The sequence below is a fragment of the Acomys minous genome (assembly GCF_964271855.1).
Source record: "Acomys minous genome assembly, chromosome: 7".
Taxonomy (NCBI): Eukaryota; Metazoa; Chordata; class Mammalia; order Rodentia; family Muridae; genus Acomys; species Acomys minous.
This window is the reverse complement of record NC_140488.1, coordinates 25,570,485-25,594,621: the sequence shown is the minus strand read 5'-3', so window position 1 is coordinate 25,594,621 and position 24,137 is coordinate 25,570,485. Positions and strand designations below refer to the sequence as shown.

General features: G+C 43.8%; 1 protein-coding gene across 1 annotated transcript; it reads left to right on the top strand.

The window, feature by feature from the left end:
* Positions 1–3: 3 nt before the first annotated feature.
* UTP14A (UTP14A small subunit processome component) lies at positions 4–23,719 on the top strand. The gene is made up of 15 exons (XM_084790503.1): positions 4–124; positions 1,448–1,523; positions 2,171–2,241; positions 3,154–3,218; positions 6,508–6,650; positions 7,072–7,230; positions 12,932–13,051; positions 13,182–13,276; positions 14,004–14,127; positions 14,213–14,290; positions 15,077–15,464; positions 18,374–18,771; positions 19,493–19,686; positions 19,805–19,904; positions 23,184–23,719. The coding sequence occupies exons 1-15, from the start codon at positions 99–101 to the stop codon at positions 23,451–23,453; spliced, it is 2,307 nt and encodes a 768-aa protein (XP_084646629.1). The 5' UTR covers positions 4–98; the 3' UTR covers positions 23,454–23,719.
* The last annotated feature ends 418 nt before the right edge of the window (positions 23,720–24,137 follow it).

Sequence of the window (24,137 nt, the reverse complement as noted above, 5' to 3'; positions counted from 1 at the left end):
GCGTGATTGGCGGAAGCAAAAATTGCTTTGCGGCAGGCAAGAAGCTTACTCTCTTTTGGGCTTCCGCTCTTGACCCATGTGAGAGACAGGCTACAGAGATGAGCCGGATCAAAGCTACGAAGGGGTAAGGAGTAACAGGGAGAGGAGATCCTGGGTCTCTTTGAGGGCTGAGTTTCCTGTATGTAGGGAAGTGGGAGCCACCTTCTACCAAACAGCAGTTATTCGCCTCCTAAGACTCTGTCAGTAATTAATGTATCTGCGATTCATCATTAAAGCCCCTTAATTTATGTTCATTTTGCACCTCTGTTTCTCGGCTTTTTAGTTGCGTCGCTGTTAGGGCTGATTTTCGTCTGGTCTTGGCAAAGTTAATATTGAGTTCCCTTTATTTGTCACGTGCCCGTTTTCTGCCTCTGCCGCGCGCTGCGTGCGCGGGCAGTGCCAAATTGTGCGAGAGTCATCCACAGTGTATTTCCTCCCCTCCCTCCTCCCCCGGTATTTAATGTGGTCCCCCTCAATGTTAGAAAATCTAAGTGTAGTCCATTTGGCAATGTTTGTCTAGTAAATACCGAGATACACTTAATTAATAGTAGACTCTAAATTCTAATCACCTTAGTTACACACCCATTTATTCGGTTTGTTTCAATTATTCTGCTATCTCCGCAGTTCTGGGAACAAATGATCGAGGTTACACTTTGAGTAGGTTGCAATTATCAAGGCACCTGACCAGTGGGAGATGCATAGAAACTTTAATAGACTATTTAAAAGGTTGCCCAGGCGGTGGTGGCCACGCCTTCCAGCGCTCCGGAGCGCTGCTCCGGAGCGCTGCTCCGGAGCAGTAGCAGCAGCAGCCGCCGCCAAGGCGCTCACAAATCTAGGACAGCCAGGGCTCCACAAAGAAACCCTGTCTCAAAAAAAAAAAAATTAAGAAATTAATTAGGAAACTGCCTTTGCCTCAAAAGCCAGCAGTAGCATAAATGGTAAAAAATAGTGCCAGTCACTAACCAATATTAAGTTTTTCTCTTTGCGATTTGAATGGTTTTGACACCTTGGAAATGATGCCTGGCTTCTGTCTAAATGTCACATTTTAACAAATTACTAAAAGTGCTCTTACTGTTTTGCACCTGTTCTCAGACTCAGAACTGAACCAACTGACTATTGATTTAGACCAATGGTTCCCAACCTGTAACCCATTAATACAATTCCTCATGTGGTGATTACCAACCATAAAATTATTTTGTTGCTACTTCATAACTGTAATTTTTCTACTGTCATGAATTGTAATATAAACACTAGATATGCAGGATATCTGACATGTGTGGCCCATGGGAAAGGGTCTTTTGAACCTCGATGGTGGTCCAGACCTACAGGTTGAGAACCAGTGGATTCGACGTTGTTTTAATAGGGTTATTTTATGTGCTAATATTTCTATGTTGCCTTTTAAAAACAGCCTTTTGGCTTTGAGCCAGCAAGACGAACTAGTGGATTTGCCAACCAACTACCCCTTGAGTGCCAGCGAAGATGAGGTGGGTGACAACTGTTGAACTGACTCAGAATTTTGGCAAACTTGTGCTATCTGAACTTTAAACCTATTCCCCTGACACAACTACTTCAATTGTTTTCCCTTTTTGTTTTTGAAACAGGGTTTCTCTGTAGCCCTGGCTGTCCTGGACAGCTTTATAGACCAGGTTGGCCTCTGAACTCAGAGAGATACACCTATCTCTGCCTCCCTGTGTGCTGGGATTAAAGGTGTGCACCAGCACCACACCCAGCTATAAGTAAAATATTTTAATTCTGGCACTTGGGAGGCAGAGTCAAGTGGAGCTCTATGGTTTCAAGGCCAGCCTGGTCTACATGATGAGTTCCAAGATAGACTCAGTTACATAATCAATGTTTCTGTATGAAAATGCTTTATGCAGAAACAGCATTTTAAGCTGTCTTCTTAAAAATCAGAACATTAGCTCCTAAGGATCTACATTGCCTGTATAATGTTTAGATTCTGAAACAATTCCTATTTCTAGTTCCAGTTTGTATTAGAGTATTTGCATATAATAGCTTATCTGATTCCCCTATCCACCACCAACCAGAACCAAAATTTTTATATAGACTTGTTTCCAAGTTGTCTTTCCCTCCTCTCATTGTCCTAATGGAGGTTTTCCTTTTCTGTGTCTAGGGGGACAGTGATGGAGAACGAAAGCATCAAAAACTTCTGGAAGCAATTGGTTCCCTTAATGGAAAAAATAGGTAACATCCCAGTCAGCCTGAATAACTTATAATTAGCTTTCTTTCTTTCTTTCCTTCTTTTTCTGTGTTGGGATATACAATATGCCACTTGGCACCAGTGGAGGTGAGAGGAATGTGGGGTGAAGGGTTACTTATAGGAGCTAGAATGACCCAAAAGCACCAGTATTGCCAAAAGCTCCCTGCAACACTTGTAGAGTTGGTTCTTTCCTTCCACCATGTGGGGGATTCAAGGATCAAACTCAGATAGTTTGGCTTGGCAGCAGTGGCCTTTGCCTCTTGAGCCATCTTGCTGTTCCTATAACTAGCTGTTTTTGTGAGACTTTTACTAAGATTCATTGAGTGTCTCTTGTAGCTACACTTAAGTGTGGCACATAGTAAAAAACTGTATGATTGTTGGCTATTTTCCTTATTGCTATAATTGTATTAAAACATTTCACTTTTGAAGCTTTACTTAATTCACTTACAGTCTTTTGAAGCATTGAAAAATATTAACCCCATTAAAGAAATTAATTAAAATTTATCTCCATTGTCAACCATTTATAAGTGACTGGTCCTGTATTCAAATCCTTGTGGGCTTAAATCTTTTTCATTGTACTACGCTGTACTTTTGAAGGGCTAAGTCTACGTAAAAATGAAATGTAGATTAGGCTACTAAGTCAAACTTTAGGAACAGTTTGGTTGCTCAGTGACAAAAGTAGACCATTGCAGGCCTGCACTGTAAAACCAAAGCTGCTTTTGAAAAAAGAAGTATTGTATTTAAAGATGTACCACAGTGGTAGAACACCTACACAACATATATGAAACCCTAGGTTCCAGCACCTTAGAAGCAAAATAATGAAAATGAGTGTGTTCCCCATGTGAATGTGTCCGTTTCTATTATATTGTTTTGTTTTTGTTTTTTCCTAATTTCAGGTGGAAAGTGCCTGAGAGATCTGAGGCTAGTCTGAAAGTTTCTGAGTTTAATGTTAGTTCTGAAGGTAAGTTTTTAAAAGGTATTTATGCATGAAACCATAAATATTTACCTCTGAAAATGGATTAAGGGTAGTCAGATGAAGAATGCTAAGGTCAGTATCTCCTGTGGACCTCAATAAGATGCTTATTACATAAAGTGGCTTGATTTTTGAGGCAGGGTTTCTTTGTGTAGTCCTGGAACTTGCTTCGCAGACCAGGCTGGCCTTGGACTCACAGAGATCTGCCTATGTCTGCCTTCTGAGTGTTGGGATTAAAATTGTGCTGCTGGCACCCAGCTATATGAAGTTGCCTGAGTGATGGTAGCCTTCTCTCACTAGCTTAGCTGTCCTGTTTGTATAGCTCTTTAATGTTCACAGATACATTTGTATCTCAGTTCTCTTGTGCTTTGAGTTAGGACAGATACTCCACTGGAACCATGTTCCATGTAGAAGGACTTTCACCTAACACAGTATCTTGGCTCTTAGTCTTTTTTGGTTTGTTTTTTGTTTTTGTTTTTGTTTTTGTTTTTGTTTTGTTTTTTTGTTTTTTTGTTTTTTTTGAGACACGGTTTCTCTGTGTAGCCTTGGCTGTTCTGGACTTGCTTTATAGATCAGGCTGGCCTTGAACTCATAGCGATCCTCCTGCCTCTGCCTCCCGAGTGCTGGGATTAAAGGCATGAGCCACCACTGCCCTGCTGGTCCTTAGTCTTTATTGGAGCCGTGCTAGAATTGTTTGGTGTTGGTGAACCAATGAGTTTATAGTGGGGTGACTAACAGGAATATGGGGTGAGGTGTTACTTATAGGAGCTAGAATGACCCAAAAGTACCAGTATTACTGAAAGTTCACTGCAGCACTGGTGAATTCCTTCTTGCAGGAATTGAACAAGAAAAACCTCTGCAGCTGGCTAGTCAGGTCTCCTCCCCAGCAGTCGTCAACCACTTCTGTAAAGTTGGGGCGAGGAGGGGCGGCTTGGATAAACTTGCAAGTTTCAACTTTCCCAGACACATGGCATTTGTTTACCTCACGAGTCTTCATGAGCTTTCCCATCCCTCCTATGAGAATATTTCAATTTGTAAGAAACTGCCGTATAACAGGCCATCATTTTCCTCCCTCCTTCACTGTGTTCCCTTAGACTTAAAGGGGGTAATGCAGATGTCAATATGGCTAAGCATTGTGCCGCTGTACCACAGCAAATTAAGGCTGACCATGGCAGTGTTCTTTTCCTTTAGTGCTTCAGAGTTTCTGGTTTTATGTTGTAGTCTTTTTTTTTTTTTAAGAGTCATTTGTTTATTGTGTATACAGTGTTCTGCCTGCATGTACACCTGCGTGCCAGAAGAGGGCACCAGATCTCATTATAGATGGTTGTGAGCCACCATGTGGTTGCTGGGAATTGAACTCAGGACCTCTAGAAGAGCAGCCAGTGCTCTTAACCTCTAAGCCATCTCTCCAGCCACTTACGTTGTGGTCTTAAACCCACTAGGAATTGCGGGGTGTGTGGGTTTGTGTGTATGTGTGTGTTTTGTTTCTAATTTCTGGCTTCTGAAACATCAGCCATCTTCACTATGGTTTCCCCCCAAAGCAGCATGTCACAGAGCAAAGAATCATCAAGATAGAGTCTCCCAGGCTCCTCAGCAGAAAGGAAACACAGTGACAGATTCTTACCTGGCCTAGGGAGATGTCAGACATCTTTTTTTTTAGCCCCATTGCCTTCCTGCCCAGGCAAGTAGTAACTAAAGAATGTGCACATATTAAGTCTTGGAAAGGCACAAAGTTTAGCCGTATCTAAGGTTTTGGAGGTTTGGGGTTTTTTTTTCTTTTTTCATGTACCCGCACCCACTCGAGCCCATTGCTATCCCTTGAAGGAGGAGAGAAAGATGAAAGGACAATATCACCCCTGTTAATCCCACCTTTAATCCCAGGACTCCGGAGGCAGAGGCAGGCAGATCTCTGAGTTGGAGACCAGACTGGTCTACATAGCTAGTTCCAGGTCAGCCAGGATTACACAAAGAAACCCTGTCTTTAAAAAAAAAAAAAAGGCAAAAACAAATAACAAAAATACATGCTCTATCTGGTAAAGTGGCATAAACCTTTTATTCTCAGCATTCAGGAGGCAGAAGCAGGTGGATCTATGTGAGTTCAAGGCCAGCCTGTTCTACATAGCAAGTTCCAGGCCAACCAGGGTTACGGTCTGAGACTCTGCTCCCACCAAAAAAAGAAAGGTTTAGTAAGTAACATAATTACTGTGTCTAGATACCATTTTTTTCCCACCCTGTTCTAAACTTAGCTTGAATGAGTTTTGGGCTTCTGGTGATCACTAACGGAACCTCTCAGAACAGTTAACAAGACTATCAGTAAGCTAATTGAATCGATTCAACAGGTATTTATTGGGGTTCGGCTGTGTGTCTACCAAAGTAGCTATCAATAGTAGGTGATAGTTTTGATATTAAGTCAACAATGAAGAATATGGCATGGTCACATGGGCCCTGCAGTTTAGCAATGGAGGGGAGAAAACGAAACCAGGATAATGCAGCTGAGCATAGTGGCCTGTGCCTTTAGTCTTGGTACTTGAAAGAGGTAAGGTCAGGAATTGGAGGCCAACCTGACTGCACAGTTCAAAGACAGCCTGGTCTACATGAGCCCTTGTCTTAGAAGCAAAAACCAAAAGCCAGGACAGTATAATGACTTAAGTGAATACTTCAGGTTGTTTGGTCGTGAAAGGCCCCTCAAGAGGAAGAGTTGAAGGAAGGAAAAGTCAACCATGCAGAGGTGGGAGAAGGCATTCCGGTCAAGGGAACGCTTAGTAAGAACGGTTAAAGAAACCCAGACCATGTTTGGAAAATTCAGAAAGAGGACTCAAGTATGAGTGCCTGAGTACTGTACTCCAGTATGACCATAGTACATTGATGGGGGTTAGAGAGGAAGATGGAGACCAAATCCCATGTGAGGTTTATTAGATTCTAGGTGTGATGAAACACCATTGAGTCCTTTTTATCAGGATTGTGACATTGAGATACACATTTTCAAAAAGTGACGGACTGCTATAGGAAACCTGAATTGCAGTAAGAGAGTAGAACAAAGGGACCAGGAAAAAGGTAAACAACTGACATTTTGAATTCCTGCTAGTCTCCTTAGTTCTACCCACTAACATATTTGGAAATGTTTGCCGTTAGTGGTATCATAGTCACTGTAGCTAGGGATAAAGGATTGAAGTAAGAATTATTTGTACTTTCCTGTGCATTTGCCAGCCTATCAGCATATTCATTGGGATTTTTGTCTCACTTCCAAAACTGACCAGAAAATTGGCCATTTCTACAGGTTCTGGAGAAAAATTGGCCCTTTCAGATCTGCTTGAACCTGTTAAGACCTCATCCTCATTGGCTGCTGTAAAAAAGCAACTGCGCAGAGTCAAATCGAAGAAGACTCTGGAATTACCTCTTAACAAAGGAGAGCTTGAACAGGTAAGGTCCATAGAAAGTGCTCTGTTAAAGGGAAGAGCTGGGGCTGGAGAGATGGCTCAGCGGTTAAGAGCACTGATTGCTCTTCCAGAGGTCCTGAGTTCAATTCCCAGCACCCACATGGTGGCTCACAACCATCTATAATGTGATCTGATGCCCTTTTCAGCACTGTATGCATAATAATAAATATTTTTTAAAAATAATAATAATAAAGGGAAGAGCTTGAGCTAGAAGGGGGCCGGAGGTGGGGGGGAGGGGGTAATGGAGGGCCCGCTGATGTCTTCAGAAGTAAGCAAGCACTGTCTCTAGGCTTCTGATAAGGAGCAGAGAGGACTAAAAAGACTGATCCTGACCTCGTGTTATCGCTTTGTGTTTGCTGTGGAGTTTCATGGCCCTTTCCATGTATGTCCTTTGCCTGCTTTAGATCCACAGAGAAGTGGCCTTCAGTAAAACTTCACAAACCTTCTCCAAATGGGATTCTGTTGTTCAGAAGAACCGGGAAGCGGAGCAGCTGGTTTTTCCCATGCAGAAGGAGCCATCTTCTTCCTTTGCTCCCATGGAGCATATGTTTCGTGACTGGAAGGTGGGTGCAACAAAATGAAAGCAAACCTTGGGGTACAACTTGAAGACTCAGAACCTTCTTCCAGTTTGAATGAATAGATTAGGCTTAATGTCATTTCCTGTTCAGTGGTCAGAAAAAGAAAGAAGAGACAACATATCTTAATTGTCAGTCAGCTAATAGCCCAGCCACGCAGTAGCTCTATAGTAATTCTGCTCGTGCTTATTGTATTCAGAACATGGGTTTGTAACACATCTCACCGCAAATAGAGGAACATGGACATACACATGAATAATCCCAGCACTCGGAATGTTTAAGCCTAAGAATCAGGAGCTTGATTTGAGGTCAACTTGGGCTAGCTACATGAGACAATAAACTAAAAGAGTGTGTCTGTGTCTGTGTGTGTGTGTCTGTGTGTGTGTGTGTGTGTGTGTGTGGTTTTTTATACATATATAAAATTGATTTTTATTTATGTTCATTGGTGCTTTGTCTGCATGTGTGTCTGAGAGTGTCAGACCCCCTGGAACTGGAGCTGTAGACAGATTTGAGCTGCCATGTGGCTGCTGGTAGTTGAACCTGGGTCCTCTGTAAGAGCATCCAGTGCTCTTAAACCATTAAGCCATCTCCCTAGCCTCTGTGTTTTCTTTCTTATCCCTTAGTTCTGTTTTGTTGTGATGCTACCACTCAAAAATATATTACTGTTTAATGACGAGAACTTTAGGAAGTCACACACGACTCTGAGTTGAAGGGAGTGAGGGATATTTTAAAGATGAATTACCCAAACACTGGCCTCTGCCACTTTCTATGTGGGTATGTGAGTTGGATAGGTTTTAAAGTACCAGCTTTTCTTTATTATCAGGTACTCTTCCCATTTTAATGGTTTTGAACTCCTTATAAGTGTTGCTGGCAGCCGGGTGGTGGTGGTGCACGCCTTTAATCCCAGCACTCAGGAGGCAGAGGCAGGCAGATCTCTGTGAGTTCGAGGCCAGCCTGGTCTACAAAGTGAGTCCAGGACAGCCAGGAATGTTATGCAGAGAAACCCTGTCTCAGAAAACCAAAGAAAGCCGGGCGTGGTGGTGCACGCCTTTAATCCCAGCACTCGGGAAGCAGAGGCAGGCGGATCGCTGTGAGTTCGAGGCCAGCCTGGTCTACAAAGTGAGTCCAGGATGGCCAAGGCTACACAGAGAAACCCTGTCTCGAAAAAACCAAAAAAAAAAAAAAGAAAGAAAGAAAACCAAAGAAAAATGGTGCTGGTAGTGAGTGATGGGGTTCAGGTAGAATGGCGTGTATGCTTTTGGTGAAATTAAAGTTGGTCCCTAGAGTCTATTTTTTACTATATGAACAATTCCTTCAGAACAGCCAGCCTACTTTTCTAGTGTGCCATTGGTATGGAGTCTCTACTAGTATGGTATATGTTAAAGAAAAAGTCATATGTACATATGTTAGATGCTTCTTTATGTTTCTCTGCTTTCTAAAAACCAGAAATGATGGTGTCTTTTAGGTCAGGAACTTGAACTAATTAAAACTAATCGAAATTACATTGTTTGCCACCTTAACTAAACAAACTTTACAAAGGTGTCCTCTGCCATTCACACCCACATCACAATAGCAAGTAAATATATTATTTATTTATATGCTTTTTTTTTTTTTTGAGACAGGGTTTCTCTGCAACCTTGGCTGGCCTGGACTCACTCTGTAGACCAGGCTGGCCTTGAGCTCACAGCGATCCACCTGCCTCTGCCTCCAGAGTTAAACAGTCATTTATTAGGGGATTAAGCTCCGTTTTCTGATGGTATTTTTGAAGTCACTACCATTCTCTTTCTGGATTCTTTTCTCCATGAAAAAGAGATCAGGTATGAAGTGTGGCTGCAGTATAAAGGAAGACTTTAGGAAAGATTTGAGGCAATAAGTTTTTGTTTTTGTTTTTTTGTTTTTTATGGTTTTTCGAGACAAGGTTTCTCTATGTACCCTTGGCTTTCCTGGATTCACTTTGTAAACCAGGCTGACCTTGAACTCACAGCGATCTGCCTGCCTCTGCCTCCCAAGTGCTGAGATTAAAGGCGTGCACCACCACACCCGGCATAAAGACAGGTTTTTGGGGTTTTTTTGTTTTGGTTTTTTTTTGGTTTTTGGTTTTTCAAGACAGGGTTTCTCTGTGTGGCTTTGGCTGTCCTAGACTCACTCTGTAGACCAGGCTGGCCTCGAACTCACATCATTCCGCATGCCACTGCCTCCCGAGTGCTGGGATTAAAGGCGTGCGCCACCACCGCCCAGTGGTAATAACTTTTTGAAGGTCCAAAAATACAAGTTTATTATTGATTTAGAGTTTAGTGTATATATTCCTGGTTTTTACCCTCTTTTTGGATGGAGAAAATAGTAGTTTGCACAGTGTTCTGCACCTTGCTTTTTCCAAATGCTGGTGGTAGCAGAAGACTGCCATGTTGGTGAAAGAGACTACAGTAACACTGCACAGCCTCTTCATCAGTGAGTGGGGCCCATAAGCTATACTTGGAGTATACTGTGCCATTCATTCTAAGATTGATTCCTGAGAAACTATGCTAGTGTGGCACAAAAAGAAAAAGGAAGGAGTTTGGCTATCAGCTTCCAGTTCTTTCCTTACAACTTAAGAGTTCAAAGTACCAAAGTGGGTTATAGGTCAGGATTCTGGAGGTGGACAATCAAAAAAGTCTTCACCGTAGTTTGGGTTTTGATTCTTAACATCACCCTTCATTCCAGCTGGCGAGACTTAAGTGAGACAAAGCACAAGGAAGTGTTTGTAAAATGCAAAGTGCTCTAAAGGATGCAAGGTGACTTATACCCGTCTCTCCTTCCTTTGAGTTGGCACCTGCATTTCCCAAAGTGTTCCCCTTTAAACCCTTGTCTCAGTATGCGCTCAAAGACAGAGTCTGCTACAGCATGAAGCCCAACATGGTGGCGCACGCCTTTATTCCTGACACTCAAGATACAGAGGCAGGTGGATCCAGGGCTATACAGTGAGACCCTGTCTCAGAGGCAGAAAGAGGAAAGGGGAGAGAGAACAAGTAAATGGTGAATGCCTGGAGTGGAGAGTGAAGATTTGCAGTGTACACTAGCTGGTTTTTAAGGCGGCGTCTTGCACCAACCTCTCTCAGTCCTGGAATTGCAGGCACACGCTACCGTACCTGGTTCCTTTACCAGAATTTTAAAGGCTATAAGCAAAGACTGAATACATCTATTGGACCTAATCTGAACCACGAACTAATTTGGTACAAAGTGAAGTGGCGGGCTCCATGTCATAGCTTTTGCCTGCAATCCTAGCACTCAGGAAACAGAGGAGGGTTGCCTTGACCCATCTCAGAAAAGGGGCAGTCTGCCTAGGCCTAGTGTGAATGCCTACAATTCCTGCACTTAGCAGAGTAAGACCAAAGGAGTTCTAGTTCAGGACAAATTCAAGCAACGTAGGGCTGGATATGGTGGCACAGGCCTGTAATCCCAGCTGTTTAGGAGAATGAGGCAGGAAGTTTGAAAGGTCCAACCAGCCAAGGCAAGTTAGCCATTTCTATCTCCAACTAAAAAAAATTTAAGGTTGAGAATAGAAAAAAAAATGGCAGCATTATTGTGTTTTAAGCTTTTACAAAATGGAGCAAATCTCAGTATTATCTCATGAAGGGCTCGTCTCTGCTGCTGTGTCTACCATCTCCCCTTCCTGTCCCATTACCACTTGTCTCGAAGTGCATTAGTGATGGGTCTCCAGATTGCCTTATCCAAACCGCTCACAAGCTTCAACCTCTCTGACAGCAGCATTGATGTTCCGCATTCTTAAACAGTCTCCCATTCTTGCCTTCTGTCATGTACTTCTGAGGCCTTATTTCTCCAGCTTTTCATAGGCCTTCTAATTCTTACTCTGAGTTGACTGTCACTCTGACTCTCAATCTGTCCCAGACCCTAGTCTCACAGCCTGTATGACACAAGAGGCATCCCGGGGCTCCATGTGCACTGTCCCAACCGATCATCACATTTCCAGATTCCCAAGCTTTGGCTACCACCTTTATTTAGTTAGCAGCCTAACTCCCTATTTGGTCACCTAGGTTGAAAACCTGCATCATTCCCGTAGCTGTCCCCTCCCTAGCACATGTGGGATAGTCTTAGGAACTCTGTCATGGCTCCAGGTACCTGCTTTCTGTTTTCTTTTTTCTTTTCTTTTCTTTTTTTTTTTTTTTGCTACCCTTGTCAAGGTCCTCAAAACCAGTAAGATTTCCATTTTGAAACACAAACTTCTTTGTCACTCTCCTGTTTAAAATCCATCATGGGCCAATGAAATGGCTCAGTAAGTCAATGTGCTGCCTGTCAAGCCTAACAGCTTGAATTCTGTCCCCAGGACCCACATGGTGAAAAGAATTGACTCCCAAAAGTTATCCTTTGACCTCCAGGTGTGCATCATGGCATGAGCACACCTACACACCTACACACACACACACCTACACACCTACACACACACACACACACACACACACACACAATGAAAAATGGAAGACAAAATAAAAACACCCTAGTATTTTATCTGTGCTGAACAACACATTGTTCTCTTATGTGCCACTTGTTTCCTGGAACCTGTGCTTTTATTTATGCTCATCTGTTTGGACTGTTCCCACCCCTGGAAGAATTGCACTTAAGCCTCAAAGCCTGAATCTAAGAGTTCCTTCCTTCCCTCTCTAACCCACCCACCTCCTAATCAGAATTACTGGTTCCATCTTGTGTGCTTACCTTTATAGACTAACATTTAACCCATTAATGTTACATTGTTAGTAGCATGCTCTGAGCTCCTTGAAGACAGGATCTATCTTAATTAATGGTGTAGTCCTAGCACCCCTCACAAGTGCCTCGAATGAAGCTCCAATCAATAAATGTTGGCAAATTGAATTGAATCTGAAGGGCGATTACAACATCGTAATATAAATCACCTTGTAGCCTGTGATTGATCACTGCTGCAGATACTAAAAATGGAAGAACATGCACCTTTCCCATTCACGGCAATAGGTTTATGGCTAAATCAATAGCACCGTGGAACATGTGATGATGTGTATTTATGCGTTTCCTCAGATATTTGTAACTTTTACACTGACCATGATGCATGCGGCTACTGGAGAAAAACGTGCATAAAATGTGTGTGAGGTTTGAAGCTGGCTGTCGCCTAAAGCTGTCTTTGTCCCTTGTCAGGAGGGACCGTGGCATGATTGGCCTGTAGAACTTTTGTTTTGGTTTTTTGAGACAGGGTGTCTCTGTGTAGCCTTGGCTCCCTGGACTCACTTTGTAGACCAGGCTGGCCTCCAACTCACAGAGGTGCTGGGGATTACAGGTGTGCGCCACCTCACCCAGCTGTAGAACTTTTTGGTTTTTTGAGACAGGGTTTCTCTGTGTAACAGCCCTGGCTGTCCCACCACCAAGTAATATAAAAGAGACTCAAGTATCCCTGAGGAAGTTGTCTCAATTAGACTTTTAGCACCTGCCTATAATCACAGCACTAGGGAAGTGGAGACAGGAAAGCACCATGACTTCCAGAGTAACATGGACTATAGCAAGCCCCAGGCCAGCCAGAGCTAACTTTCTAGAGTGAGGGAGAAGGAAAGAGAGAGAATGAATGAATAATGGATGTATGCATTTTTGAAATTCAGAATGAAATAAGGCATTGTCTATTCATCTAAACAGCTAGAACTTAAGATTTGGCATGTTTTGTTACCTCCTTAAGGCAAGAACCCCTCTGGAACAGGAGGTCTTTAACCTCCTCCATAAGAACAAACAGCCAGTGACAGACCCTTTACTGACCCCTGTGGAAAAAGCCTCCCTTAAAGCTATGAGCCTGGAAGAGGTAAGTGTTGTAGACCATTTCACCCTCCCTTAAAGCCATGAGCCTGAAAGAGGTAAGTGTTGTAGACCATTTCACACACCCAGCGTCTGGCCTCAAGTCCAGGAGTCATTGTAAATGTCATTCATTGTAGGCTAAGATTCGCAGAGCAGAGCTTCAGCGGGCCCGAGCTCTGCAGTCCTACTATGAAGCCAGGGCTCGAAGAATGAAGAAAATCAAAAGTAAAAAGTAAGGAAGCTGTGGATCTTCTGGAAGACAATGGTGTGGTTAATCACGAACTCTGTGAAGAGAACTTTTACCATGACAATTAGGGTCATGTAAAAGAAGTCCCAAGTAGGAGTGACTGTTCGCCTTTTCCTGTAGTTGTGCCTGCTTCAGTAATGCCCTCTCTGGCTTTAGCGTCCATGCTTGACTTTGACAAGAAGAGAACTGTTTGATTGCTTGTCTCCTTCCAAACGAGCATGGAGTGGTTCTGCAGAGTGAGCTCTGAATTGCCACAGCTGTTGAATCCAGGACTTCTCTTTGGCCTTTTTGCCTCTTTGGAACTTGTTCTGTTCCTTCTTTGAGCTATAAAACAGGAGAGCATGCTCTGCAGAAGTCTGAAGGGCCCGAGAGCCCTGCAAGTCTTGTCAGGTTCCATGTTGGCTCCCTAAAAGTCATTCTAGATGGGCTGGAGAGATGGCTCAGAGGTTAAGAGCACTGGCTGCTCTTCCAAAGGTCATGAGTTCAATTCCCAGCAACCACATGGTGCCTCACAACCATCTGTAATGAGATCTGGTGTCCTCTTTTGGCGCACAGGCAGAACACTGTATATAATAATAAATAATCTTTAAAAAAAAAAAAAAGGTCATTCTAGCGCCTGCATAAGGAAACCCCTTGGATAGCATGGGCACTTTTGCATGTGGCGTTCAGAGTTTCCGCTAAACACAAGCCCCCACCTCCTCTTACACTGTAGATACCACAAAATTGTGAAGAAAGGAAAGGCCAAGAAAGCCCTAAAAGACTTTGAACAGCTGAGGAAGGCTGATCCAAATGCTGCGCTGGAAGAACTGGAAAAAATCGAGAAAGCCAGAATGATGGTGAGATTGCCTCTTGCTTTTTACACCTTCACCAACGACTGTCCCTGGAAGGTGTTTAAGATCTCGTTCTGTCCTTCCTTTCCAGGAGCGAATGAGCCTTAAGCATCAGAACAGTGGGAAATGGGCCAAGTCAAAGGCAATTATGGCAAAATATGACCTGGAGGTAAGAGATGGACAACACAAGAGGAGATGAAATGGGAGCAAAAAAGAAAGGATGGTACACAAGGATGGTAGCAGAATTAGAGTTGGGGGAAAAGCCACAAGGATGAATGAAAAACAATGACTATAAAGAAACATCAGGAAAAAGTTTAAGGCAGGAAATTGACCAGGGAAAAAGGTGGGGAAAGATCAAAAGAAAATAACTGTCAAGGCAAATCTAGTGGGGAGGGGCATTTTATTTTTTTTTTATCACTGTATTTCAGGTGTTTCTTCCTTATAGATAATTTGTCTTTCCATTTTATTCCATGGCTACTATACAATATATGTATACTGTCTCAACAGTACATACCAGTCATAAATACCAGGGGAATGGGAAAACTGGGTTTGTACCACACTTAACTAGCATAGTGAAAGCCTGAGGTTCCATCCCCAGCACTATGAAGAAAAAATGAAAGGCAGCAGCTTGAGCTGAATGTTGTGATACATACCTTTAAACCTAGCACTAGAAAGGCAGGTGCAGAAGGACCGCCCATTCAAGGTCAGAGGAGACCTTGTCAGGAAAACAAAAGAAAGGAAGGGAAGCCAGGAGGTGGTGGCACACGCCTGTAATCCCAGCCCCTGGGAGGCAGAGGCAGGTGGGTCTCTGAGTTCGAGGCCAGCCTGGTCTACAAAGGGAGTCCAGGACAGCCAAGGCTAAACAGAGAGACCCTGTCGTAGGGAGAAAAAAAATGAGGGAAAGGTGTCACTGTGGCCACTAAATGACAAAGTGCTGGGGGACTCTTTCCTCTAGGCCCGCCAAGCTATGCAAGAACAATTGGCTAAGAACAAGGAACTGACACAGAAGCTGCAAGTTGCTTCAGAGAGTGAGGAAGAGGGAGGTGCTGAGGAGGAAGAAGCCCTGGTCCCTGACATAGCGAATGAAGTACAGATGAATGCTGATGGACCCAACCCATGGATGCTCAAGAGTTGCAGCCGCAATGCAAAAGAAGATGAGATCCAGGCAGACTCTGAACAACTGCCTGAGCCTGCAGCTCACGAGGTCTCTAAAAATGAGGAGACTGAAAAACCCATGGCAGAGGAAGATGTTTTGTTAAAAGAATTTAAAGAAAGGAGATCTCATAGGAAAAAATCTGAGCTCAGCCAGGATGCTGAGCTAGTGGGTGGCCCAGAACCAAAAGGTGAGCTGTGAGGAGGTGGAAGGGACAATTTCATAGTGCTGTGAATGGACTGAGAGAAAACAGAAATGTCCGCCCACACATACTCCATAGTGAGTAGGCTCTAGGGACCTTCAAGAGTGTGTGTACTAGGTCCCTGAAGTGAAATTAGATTCATAATAACCATTTTTCTTCTAAGGCATTTGATAAGCAAATGTAATGTGCTCAAACACATTTTCTGCTCTTGGGGCTTATAATCTTCAGAAGGGCATTACTAAGCTAGCCTAGAAGAGAGGGTGTGGCTTAGCATTCCTGGTGTGTACCTACAGACTTGGCATCTGGTGACACGGTAAGTGTCAAAAATCTATTCAGATGTACAGGTAGATTTGAAGAAACTGTTTAACTGCTTTAAATGTCTGGAGTCTAATTTTTTGTTTGTTTGTTTTTATTGCTTGTAAAATGAGAACGTGCCAATTTTAGCACTTTAACGTGCTAGGTTTTATGTGCCTGCATTGGGGTGACACTTGCCCGGAATGAGTAGTACTGCAGGCTGTATGGGAAGTTTATTGGTTGTATGTAGTGCAGGATGGGATTCAGGGCAACATTCTAGGCCAGCGCTACACCACTTCCCTATATCCTCAGTCGCTCTAAGATTTTCCACAAGCAATATTCCTGCTCTGGAGGCTGCTTGAATTTTTTATCTTAAACATGATCTCATGTAGCCCAGGCTTGCCTTAAACTCACTATGTAGTCAAGGATGACCTCGAACTTCTGATGCTCTTGTATCTACCCCTGGAGTGCTAGGATTACAAACGTGTGCCACCATGACTACTTTTAGACAGTGTTAGATATCAAACCCGGGGTCCTGCGCATATTAGGCATCATTCTACCAACTGAGCCACACCCTTAGCCTATAAAAAGTATTGTTTTTTTTTTTAAGATTTATTTATTATTATGTATACAGTGTTCTGTATGTATGTACACCTGTACACCAGAGAGGGCATTAGATCACATTATAGATGGTTGTGAACCACCATGTGGTTGCTGGGAATTGAACTCAGGACCTTTGGAAGAGCAGGCGGTGCTCTTAACCACTGAGCCATCTCTCCAGCCCTATAAAAAGTATTCTTAAAGCAATGCCATTAGAGTGTACCGTGACCTTCCCATAAAGGTTCACGGGTGGAAACTTCTGGATTAATAGTTATCAGCAGTCGTTTTGGAGAGCAATGTTCAAGGCTAATATCATGAAATAAGTCTATACAACCAGAAAATGCCGGCCGGGTGTGGTGGCGCACACCTTTAATCCCACAGAATGCTAATACTTTCCTTCTGAGTCCCTTAAGTCTGGTTGTCTAAGGCAAGGATGCTACATGCCTACAGTTCCAGCACTTAGGAAAGAAACTGAGATAGGAAGTTGCACGCCAGCCTAGGCGTTATAGCAAATTTGAGGATAATCTGGGATACCTTGTAAGATTCCTATCTACAGGGACAGGGGAGGGAGCTGATCATATAGATGAGCAGAAAGATAAGCCCAGCTGGGGTCAGGTGGCAGAAGAAATAATGCCCTAAAATAGGAGGAAGTCGTGGGTATCTGCCCCACCCATCAAAATGAGCTTAGACATTTATTCTTGAGAAATACTGGCACACCTGTCTCAAGGCCAACTCTAAAGTGATACAGCAGCTCTAAGCCAAATCTAGAAAGCAAGGTCCACAAGGAAAGGAAACAACTTTAGTTATTGCAATGGGCAGTTTTAGAAGAAAAGTACGCTATAAAAAAGTTACTACTTCATTTTTTTCTTGACTAAGACACACACACAACAGGTTGTAAGATCTGTTTAAGATATGTAGTTAGCCGATGGTGGTGGTACACGCCGTTAATCCCAGCACTCAGGAGGCAGAGCCAGGTGGATCTCTGAATTCGAGGCCAGCCTGGTCTACAATGCAAGTCTAGGACAGCCAAGGCTACACAGAGAAACCCTGTCTCGAAAAATCAAAAAAAGAAAAAAAGATATGTAGTGAAAGGGAGAGATATGCTCAACATATGTGCTTGTATGAAAAAAAAAATAAGTTTAACTAAGTAGGAAATGAGGCTAGTATAGTCGCACATGCCTATAGGCCCAGCACTTGGAGAGTATGGTAGAGGGGTCAGAAGTTTCCAGGTCATCTTCAGCTACATAGCAAGCTTGACGCTAATATGAACTACATGAAAACTGTCTCCAAAGAAAATTATGAAATGAGGATTCTTGGGTCAGTCTATACAAAACCATCTAGAGAAGGGTTTTTTGTTGTTTGTTTTGGTTGGTGGTTTTTTGTGCAGGGGTGCTTTGGGCAGTGGTGGTACATGTCTTGTTTTGTTTTTCGAGATAGGGTTTCTCTGTGTAGCCTTAGCTATCCTGGATTCACTTTGTAGACCATGCTGGCCTCAAACTCACAGCCCAGCTGGTGGTGCATGTCTTTAATCTCAGCATTCAGGGAGCAGAGGCAGGCGGATCGCCGAGTTTGAGACTAGCCTGGTCTACAGAGCGAGTCCAGGACAGGCCAAGGCTACACAGAGAACCCCCATATTGAAAAACAAAACAAACAAACAAAAAATATCTGTGTTTGGTTGTTTTGTTTTTTGGTGTGTGTGTGTGTGTGTGTTGGTTTTTTTCCGTGAGCTTTTGGATAGGAGTGAGGCTTCATTGCAGTGTGTTTGCCTGGTATGTGCCAAGCCTCGGCTTTGCTCTCCAGCACCACACTTGGGATGGTTTCACCCAGTAGAGTTACTATACAGGGACTGGTCATTAGCAGTCACCTGGGAAACAGGACTCTTTTCATCCTTATTAGAATGTGTTTCATGGCACCCAGCACTTAGTAGTTGCTTGACAAGTACCCATTAACTGGGAACCTTCCAAGTTTCTTCTTTGGCAGCTTTATTTCCCCCTCCCCTCCAGACTCTACCAGCCAAGAGGTATTATCTGAATTGAGGACATTATCTAAGAAACTCAAGAAGGAAAAGCGTCTATCCAAGGAGCAAAGCGAGAATTCAACAAAAACTGTTCCCCTGGTCCAGAAAGAGGAACCTGCCCCAGAGGAAGAGGGGCCTCTATTGCTGCAGAGACCAAAGAGAGTGCGAACTCTGGAGGAGCTGGAGGAGCTAGGTGAAGAGGACTGCCTTCCAAATAAGGAGCCCCCTAGACCTGCAGTACAAGGGGAGCAAATGAGCAGGAACCCACAAAATCAGCCCAAGGGAAAGAGCAAGAAGGAGCAAATGATCAGTCTACAGAACCTCCTGACTACAAGAACTCCTTCTGTGACGTCACTGGCGGTCCCCACAGCAGTAGAGGAGTTGGTGAGCAGAGCCAGGGTCTTGGGCTTGTGGGTGGTAGTCGAAAGTTGGAACAAAACGGGTCCTCCCACAGTCAGTGCAGACCGGTTTTACTGGGAATACATTTCAGGAGTTAAAAGGTCCACATTACCACGATGCCAAGCTAGGCCCAAGTGTCAGTTTAACAGAGGCAGCTTTGTGGACACAGCTGAACCACACAGGCTGCATAAATTCTGAACCAGTAAAGCTTCCTGGGGTGTCTGTCAACCTCCCGTCACCCCCTCAAAGAAGAAGATAGTCACTGAAAGCTCTGGCTGTATCCCAGACAAGACAGCTCAAAGGTCAGTTACCGGACTTCTGTCCATGCTCCCTCCACTCAACCCCAAATGAGCTAGTTAAAATTAGTAAGGCGAGGCACCCTGTCTTTTCCTGGGACCGAAACTGCTGGAAGTTCACGTTCTGGCCAGGGTACTTGTAGCATATGCTATTGACACAGGGCTTCTTTCTTCCCATCACAAATCTTCCTGCTCAAAAGGTTAAAATTGTGTCTTGTGATGGGGAGCTAGGGATACTTATCCTAGAGAGAAGCAAATTGGAGCAATTGGCTGATTGGTTCCTTCTGTGAGTCGATTATCCTTTCAGTACACCCCCCCCAGGGGGCGCTAAGACATCACAACCCAGGATTCAGTCTTGTCATGAAGTACTCGCAAGACAAGTAATAGTTCTTGTTCTTCTTTCTTCCCAGGAAGATGAAGTGGAGAGAGACCAAAAGCAAATGATAAAGGAAGCTTTTGCAGGGGATGATGTCATCAAAGAGTTTTTAAAAGAGAAGAGTGAAGTTATCCGGGCCACTAAGCCAAAGGACATAGATCTGACTTTACCTGGCTGGGGAGAGTGGGGTGGGATGGACCTGAAGCCCAGTGCCAGGAAAAGACGCAGGTAAGAGGGGGAAAGCCTGTCAGAGGAGCTCAAGTTTCTCCAGCTCACCCTAAAGTGTAGCCCCTGAGCTTTTGACTGAATCCTGAATGCTTGTTATATATACTGTTTGACTTTGTAGGTTTCTTATTAAAGCCCCTGAAGGTCCTCCAAGGAAAGATAAGAATTTACCCAATGTGATTATCAGTGAGAAGCGCAACATCCATGCTGCGGCTCACCAGGTGAGGTTTAGAGAACTCGCTCCTGTTGTGATCTCCACGGTTTCTCTCGCTTTAAGGAGCTATTTTAGTACCTATGGTGAAAGGGATGTGTGATGTTTTCCCTTTTCTTTTTTGGGTTTGTTTACTTTTGTGTGCTTGACACAGTGTACCCCCAGGCTCACCCTGAACCCCAAATCCTCTGTGCTGGGCATGGCCCACACCTCTAATCCCTGATCTCAGTACGCCTTAAGGTCTGTGTTCCACCATACCTGGCTGGGATGTGTGCTGATGGCCACAGGATCAAATTTGTCCTTTTCCCCGACTGACTGTTGAGTAGCAAGGCTCCGCTACTCTAACTTCTGACTAGGTTTAGTCTGAAAAGGGAATCTTTGCAAGCAGTAACAACGCCCCCAAGTCAGTTTCAACTGCTAACCCGGATCATTATGTTCTAAATGAGTCTTGACAATGTAAAAATTAGCCATTTGCTTGCAGTCAAGGTCATCCTCAGGGACCAGAAGGTTTGAGCCACATGTCAGGAAAAGTGATGAGGAACCAGTATCTGTCCACAAAAATGAAGGGATTTTAAGTTGGATCATATGGCAATAAGCAAGGGATGAGCTGGGAGTGGTGGCACCCACCTTTAATCCTACCAGAGGCAGGTTGATCTCTGACCTACAGAGTGAGTTCTAGTACAGCCAGAGCTACATAGTAAGGCCCTGTCTCAAAAAAACAAATAATAATAGTAAACAAGGAATGTTTGCACTGTAGAGCATGGTCGTGGTCCCCTAGAATATCACAGGCAATAGGGAACACTGTTGGGTAGAGTCACATAAAGTAGAAAGGTTAGAAAACAAACAGAAGATCCAGAGAGAAAGTGGGCTTCTCTAGGGGCAAGCATGTGACCCACATGACATTGAACTCTGTAACTTGCATGTTCCCTTCAGAGCTGAGGTTTGCCCCTCATGAGTACAATATTGAAATGAGCAATACTTGCCCTTCTGAAAGTGGAATGAACTATTTAATGAGCACAGAACAGAGATGAGGGCTGGGGATGGGACTCTTAACACCTGTCTAACATGCAAAAGGCCCTGGGTTCAAATACTAACACTGTGTAACACTGGCCATGACCATACCCCTAATCCCTAATCTCTGTACTCTGAAAGGCAGAGGCAGAAAGGTCAATTTTCAAGGTCATCCTTGGCTACAGAGTCGTCAGTTGGGGGCCAGCCTGGAATACATGAGGCCCTCTCTCAAAAAATTGCGAGATAACAGTTATATTCTGTTTGATCTTAGTTTCTAAGTCAATCATTGCAGAAATTGTCACCACTATAATCCCAGCTGAAAAATATATCACTAGACAATTGAATATAAAGGAGGGAAGAAATACCTTGAGAGGGCTGGTGAAATGACTCAGTGGGTAAAAGTACTTGTTGCCAAACCTGATAGCTTTATTTTAATCTGCAGGGCCCCACATTGTAGAAAGAGAATGTTCCAGTGGGCCAAAATTACAGATGACAGCTAAGAGCATGGGTCTCAGAAAGGATCACCTTTGCTTCCTAGAGTCCTTCCCATGTTTACTATTGGCACAGCAAAGTGTGAAATGGTTTTCCAGGAATAATCTCTCTTGACTTTTGATTTGCTTTTTCTTTTCCCCCCATGTGTAGTGTAGTCTTTGAATTCACTATGTGCCTAGGCATGGCCTTGAACATCGGTCCTTCCTGCCACGCCTCCCCAAATGCTTGAAGTACAGATATATGCCACCACATCTAGGTTAAGTAGTCCTAGGAATTGAACTTAGTATGTGCTGGGCAAGCACAGCCAACTGAACTACATCCCCAACTTTGCCTCTTCTTTTTAGTTTAGTGCTTCTCAACCTCCCTAATGCTGTGACCCTTTAATACAGTTCCTCATGTTGTGACCCTAACCATAAAATTATTTTCATTGCTGCTTCATAACTCTATTCTTTTTGCTACATTTTGCTACTGTTATGAATCATAATGTAAATCTCTTATGTGACCCCTATAAAACTGTTGTTCAACCCTGATGGGGTCATGACCCACAAGTTGAGAGCCACTGAATTCTCTAGCCATTTTAGGAGCAATAGAATGAAGTGTAACAAGACAGGAGAAAGCTGGGTGCAGTGGCACAAGCCTGTAATCCCAGCACTTTGGTAGGCGGAGGCAGGCAGATCTCTGTGAGTTGGAGGCCAGCTTGATCTAAAAAAATAAAATAAAAAGACAGGAGAGGACTCCTGAAACTGAATTTATTTTCCGTAAGTAACATACACAGGTAGAGTTCAACTCAAACAAGACATTTCCTTCGCCTAAAGGGAAAGGAAACCTTTGTCAGTACTAGCATTGGTTAAGTGGGACAAAGACCAGGAGCCTAAGGGCTGTGTTCTCTCACACTGCCCTTACTTGGGGAAATCACTTCCCCTGTCTATAAACATGTTAGTCTAGACACAAGGGAGATGACTGCTGCCATCCAGGGCCATCCATCCTCTGATGTCTTTTTTTTTTTTTTTTTTTTTTTTTTTTTTTTGGTTTTTCAAGACAGGGTTTCTCTGTGTAGCCTTGGCCATCCTGGACTCACTTTGTAGACCAGGCTGGCCTCGAACTCACAGCGATCTGCCTGCCTCCGCCTCCTGAGTGCTGGGATTAAAGGCGTGCGCCACCACGCCCGGCTTCATCCTCTGATGTCTTAAGAGGATGAAGCTGAACACAAGAACCGGAAGCATTCAGGATTCAGAAGCATATCTTCAGTTTCCTTAAAACATCAATCATGTGCCAGGCATGGTGGTGCACACCTTTAATCCCAGCACTTGGGAGGCAGAGGCTGTGAGTTGGAGGCCAGCCTGGTCTACAAAGTCCAGGACAGCCAAGATAACATAGAGAAACCTTGTCTGGAAAAAACCAAAACCAAAAAAAAAAAAAAGAAGAAGAAGAAGAAGCACCCGCTGGTTAGCAGCCCTGAAAATGCTATAGCCAGAAAAAAAGTGGTCTTCTGGGTTTTCAGTCCCAAAACCATTGGCTAAGCCTGAGAGTATGGGTACAGATTAGCACTCCTAAGATTATATGGGAACAGTTGGGTGCTTGGGCCTCTAAAAAGCTTACCTACTTGAGATTGTCACATAAAGCTGAACTATGTGGACCTGGCTGGCCTTGAACTTGTGATCCATATATCTCAGCCTTGCAAATGCTGAGACTACAGCATGAGCCACTGTGCTGTCTCTAAGTTGCCTTTAGCATAAACAACTGCAGCCTAGGGCCTCACGCTGAGTCCCTCCTCTTTCCCTTCCAGGTGCGGGTGCTTCCATATCCATTCACCCACCATCAGCAATTTGAAAGGACCATCCAGACTCCTATAGGATCCACATGGAACACCCAGAGAGCCTTCCAAAAGCTGACGGCTCCCAAAGTTGTTACCAAGCCAGGCCATATCATCAACCCCATAAAAGCTGAGGATGTGGGTTATCGTGCTTCCCCAAGGTCTGACCTGTCTGTCCTGCAGAGCAATCCAAAGCGACACTTCAAACATCCAAAACAGCTGAAGAAAAGTTCTGGAGACTGAAATGTCTGAGGAATAGCCTGAATATATTCCTCTGCTTGTGCTGCTTAACACGCTGCTTATAGCTAAGGCGTATCTTAGAGATAAAGGCGTCTTTACCTTTCTAACTCAACTACCTTCTGTATTACCACCCTGTTGAATCTTTTTCAAGTCAGACACTTTGGATACCCCAGCTTTTTACATCTCTACTTACCCCTTGTCAGGGGAACTCCATTTTCTTTTCTTAGCAAGACTTGTGGCTGGTCATGAAAATAAAGGAAATTTATTGACGTTTCGGGTATTTTTTGTTTGTTTGTGGTTTGGTTTTGTTTTTGAGACAGGGTCTCTCTGGGTAGCCTTAGCTTTCCTAGAACTCACTCTGTAGACCAGGCTGGCCTCCAATTCAGAAATCAGCCTGCCTCTGCCTCCCAAGTACTGGGATTAAAGGTGTGTGCCACCAGTGCCTGACTTTCCAAGTCTTAGGTTGTACATCATCAATCATGAGCCACTGTAAATAGACCAGTTTATAGTCAGGGATGGATAAAGTACTATGTGGTTTAACCTCTGCATCTAGAAGCAGCATGCACACACCACAGCTGGATCCTGCCCTTGATTGGCCAGAGAACCAAGCTGAAGTGGGAGCTAATGGCAGCAGTTGGAACTTAGCTTTTTTTTTTTTTTTTTTAAATCTGTTGGCTTGCCAGCTCG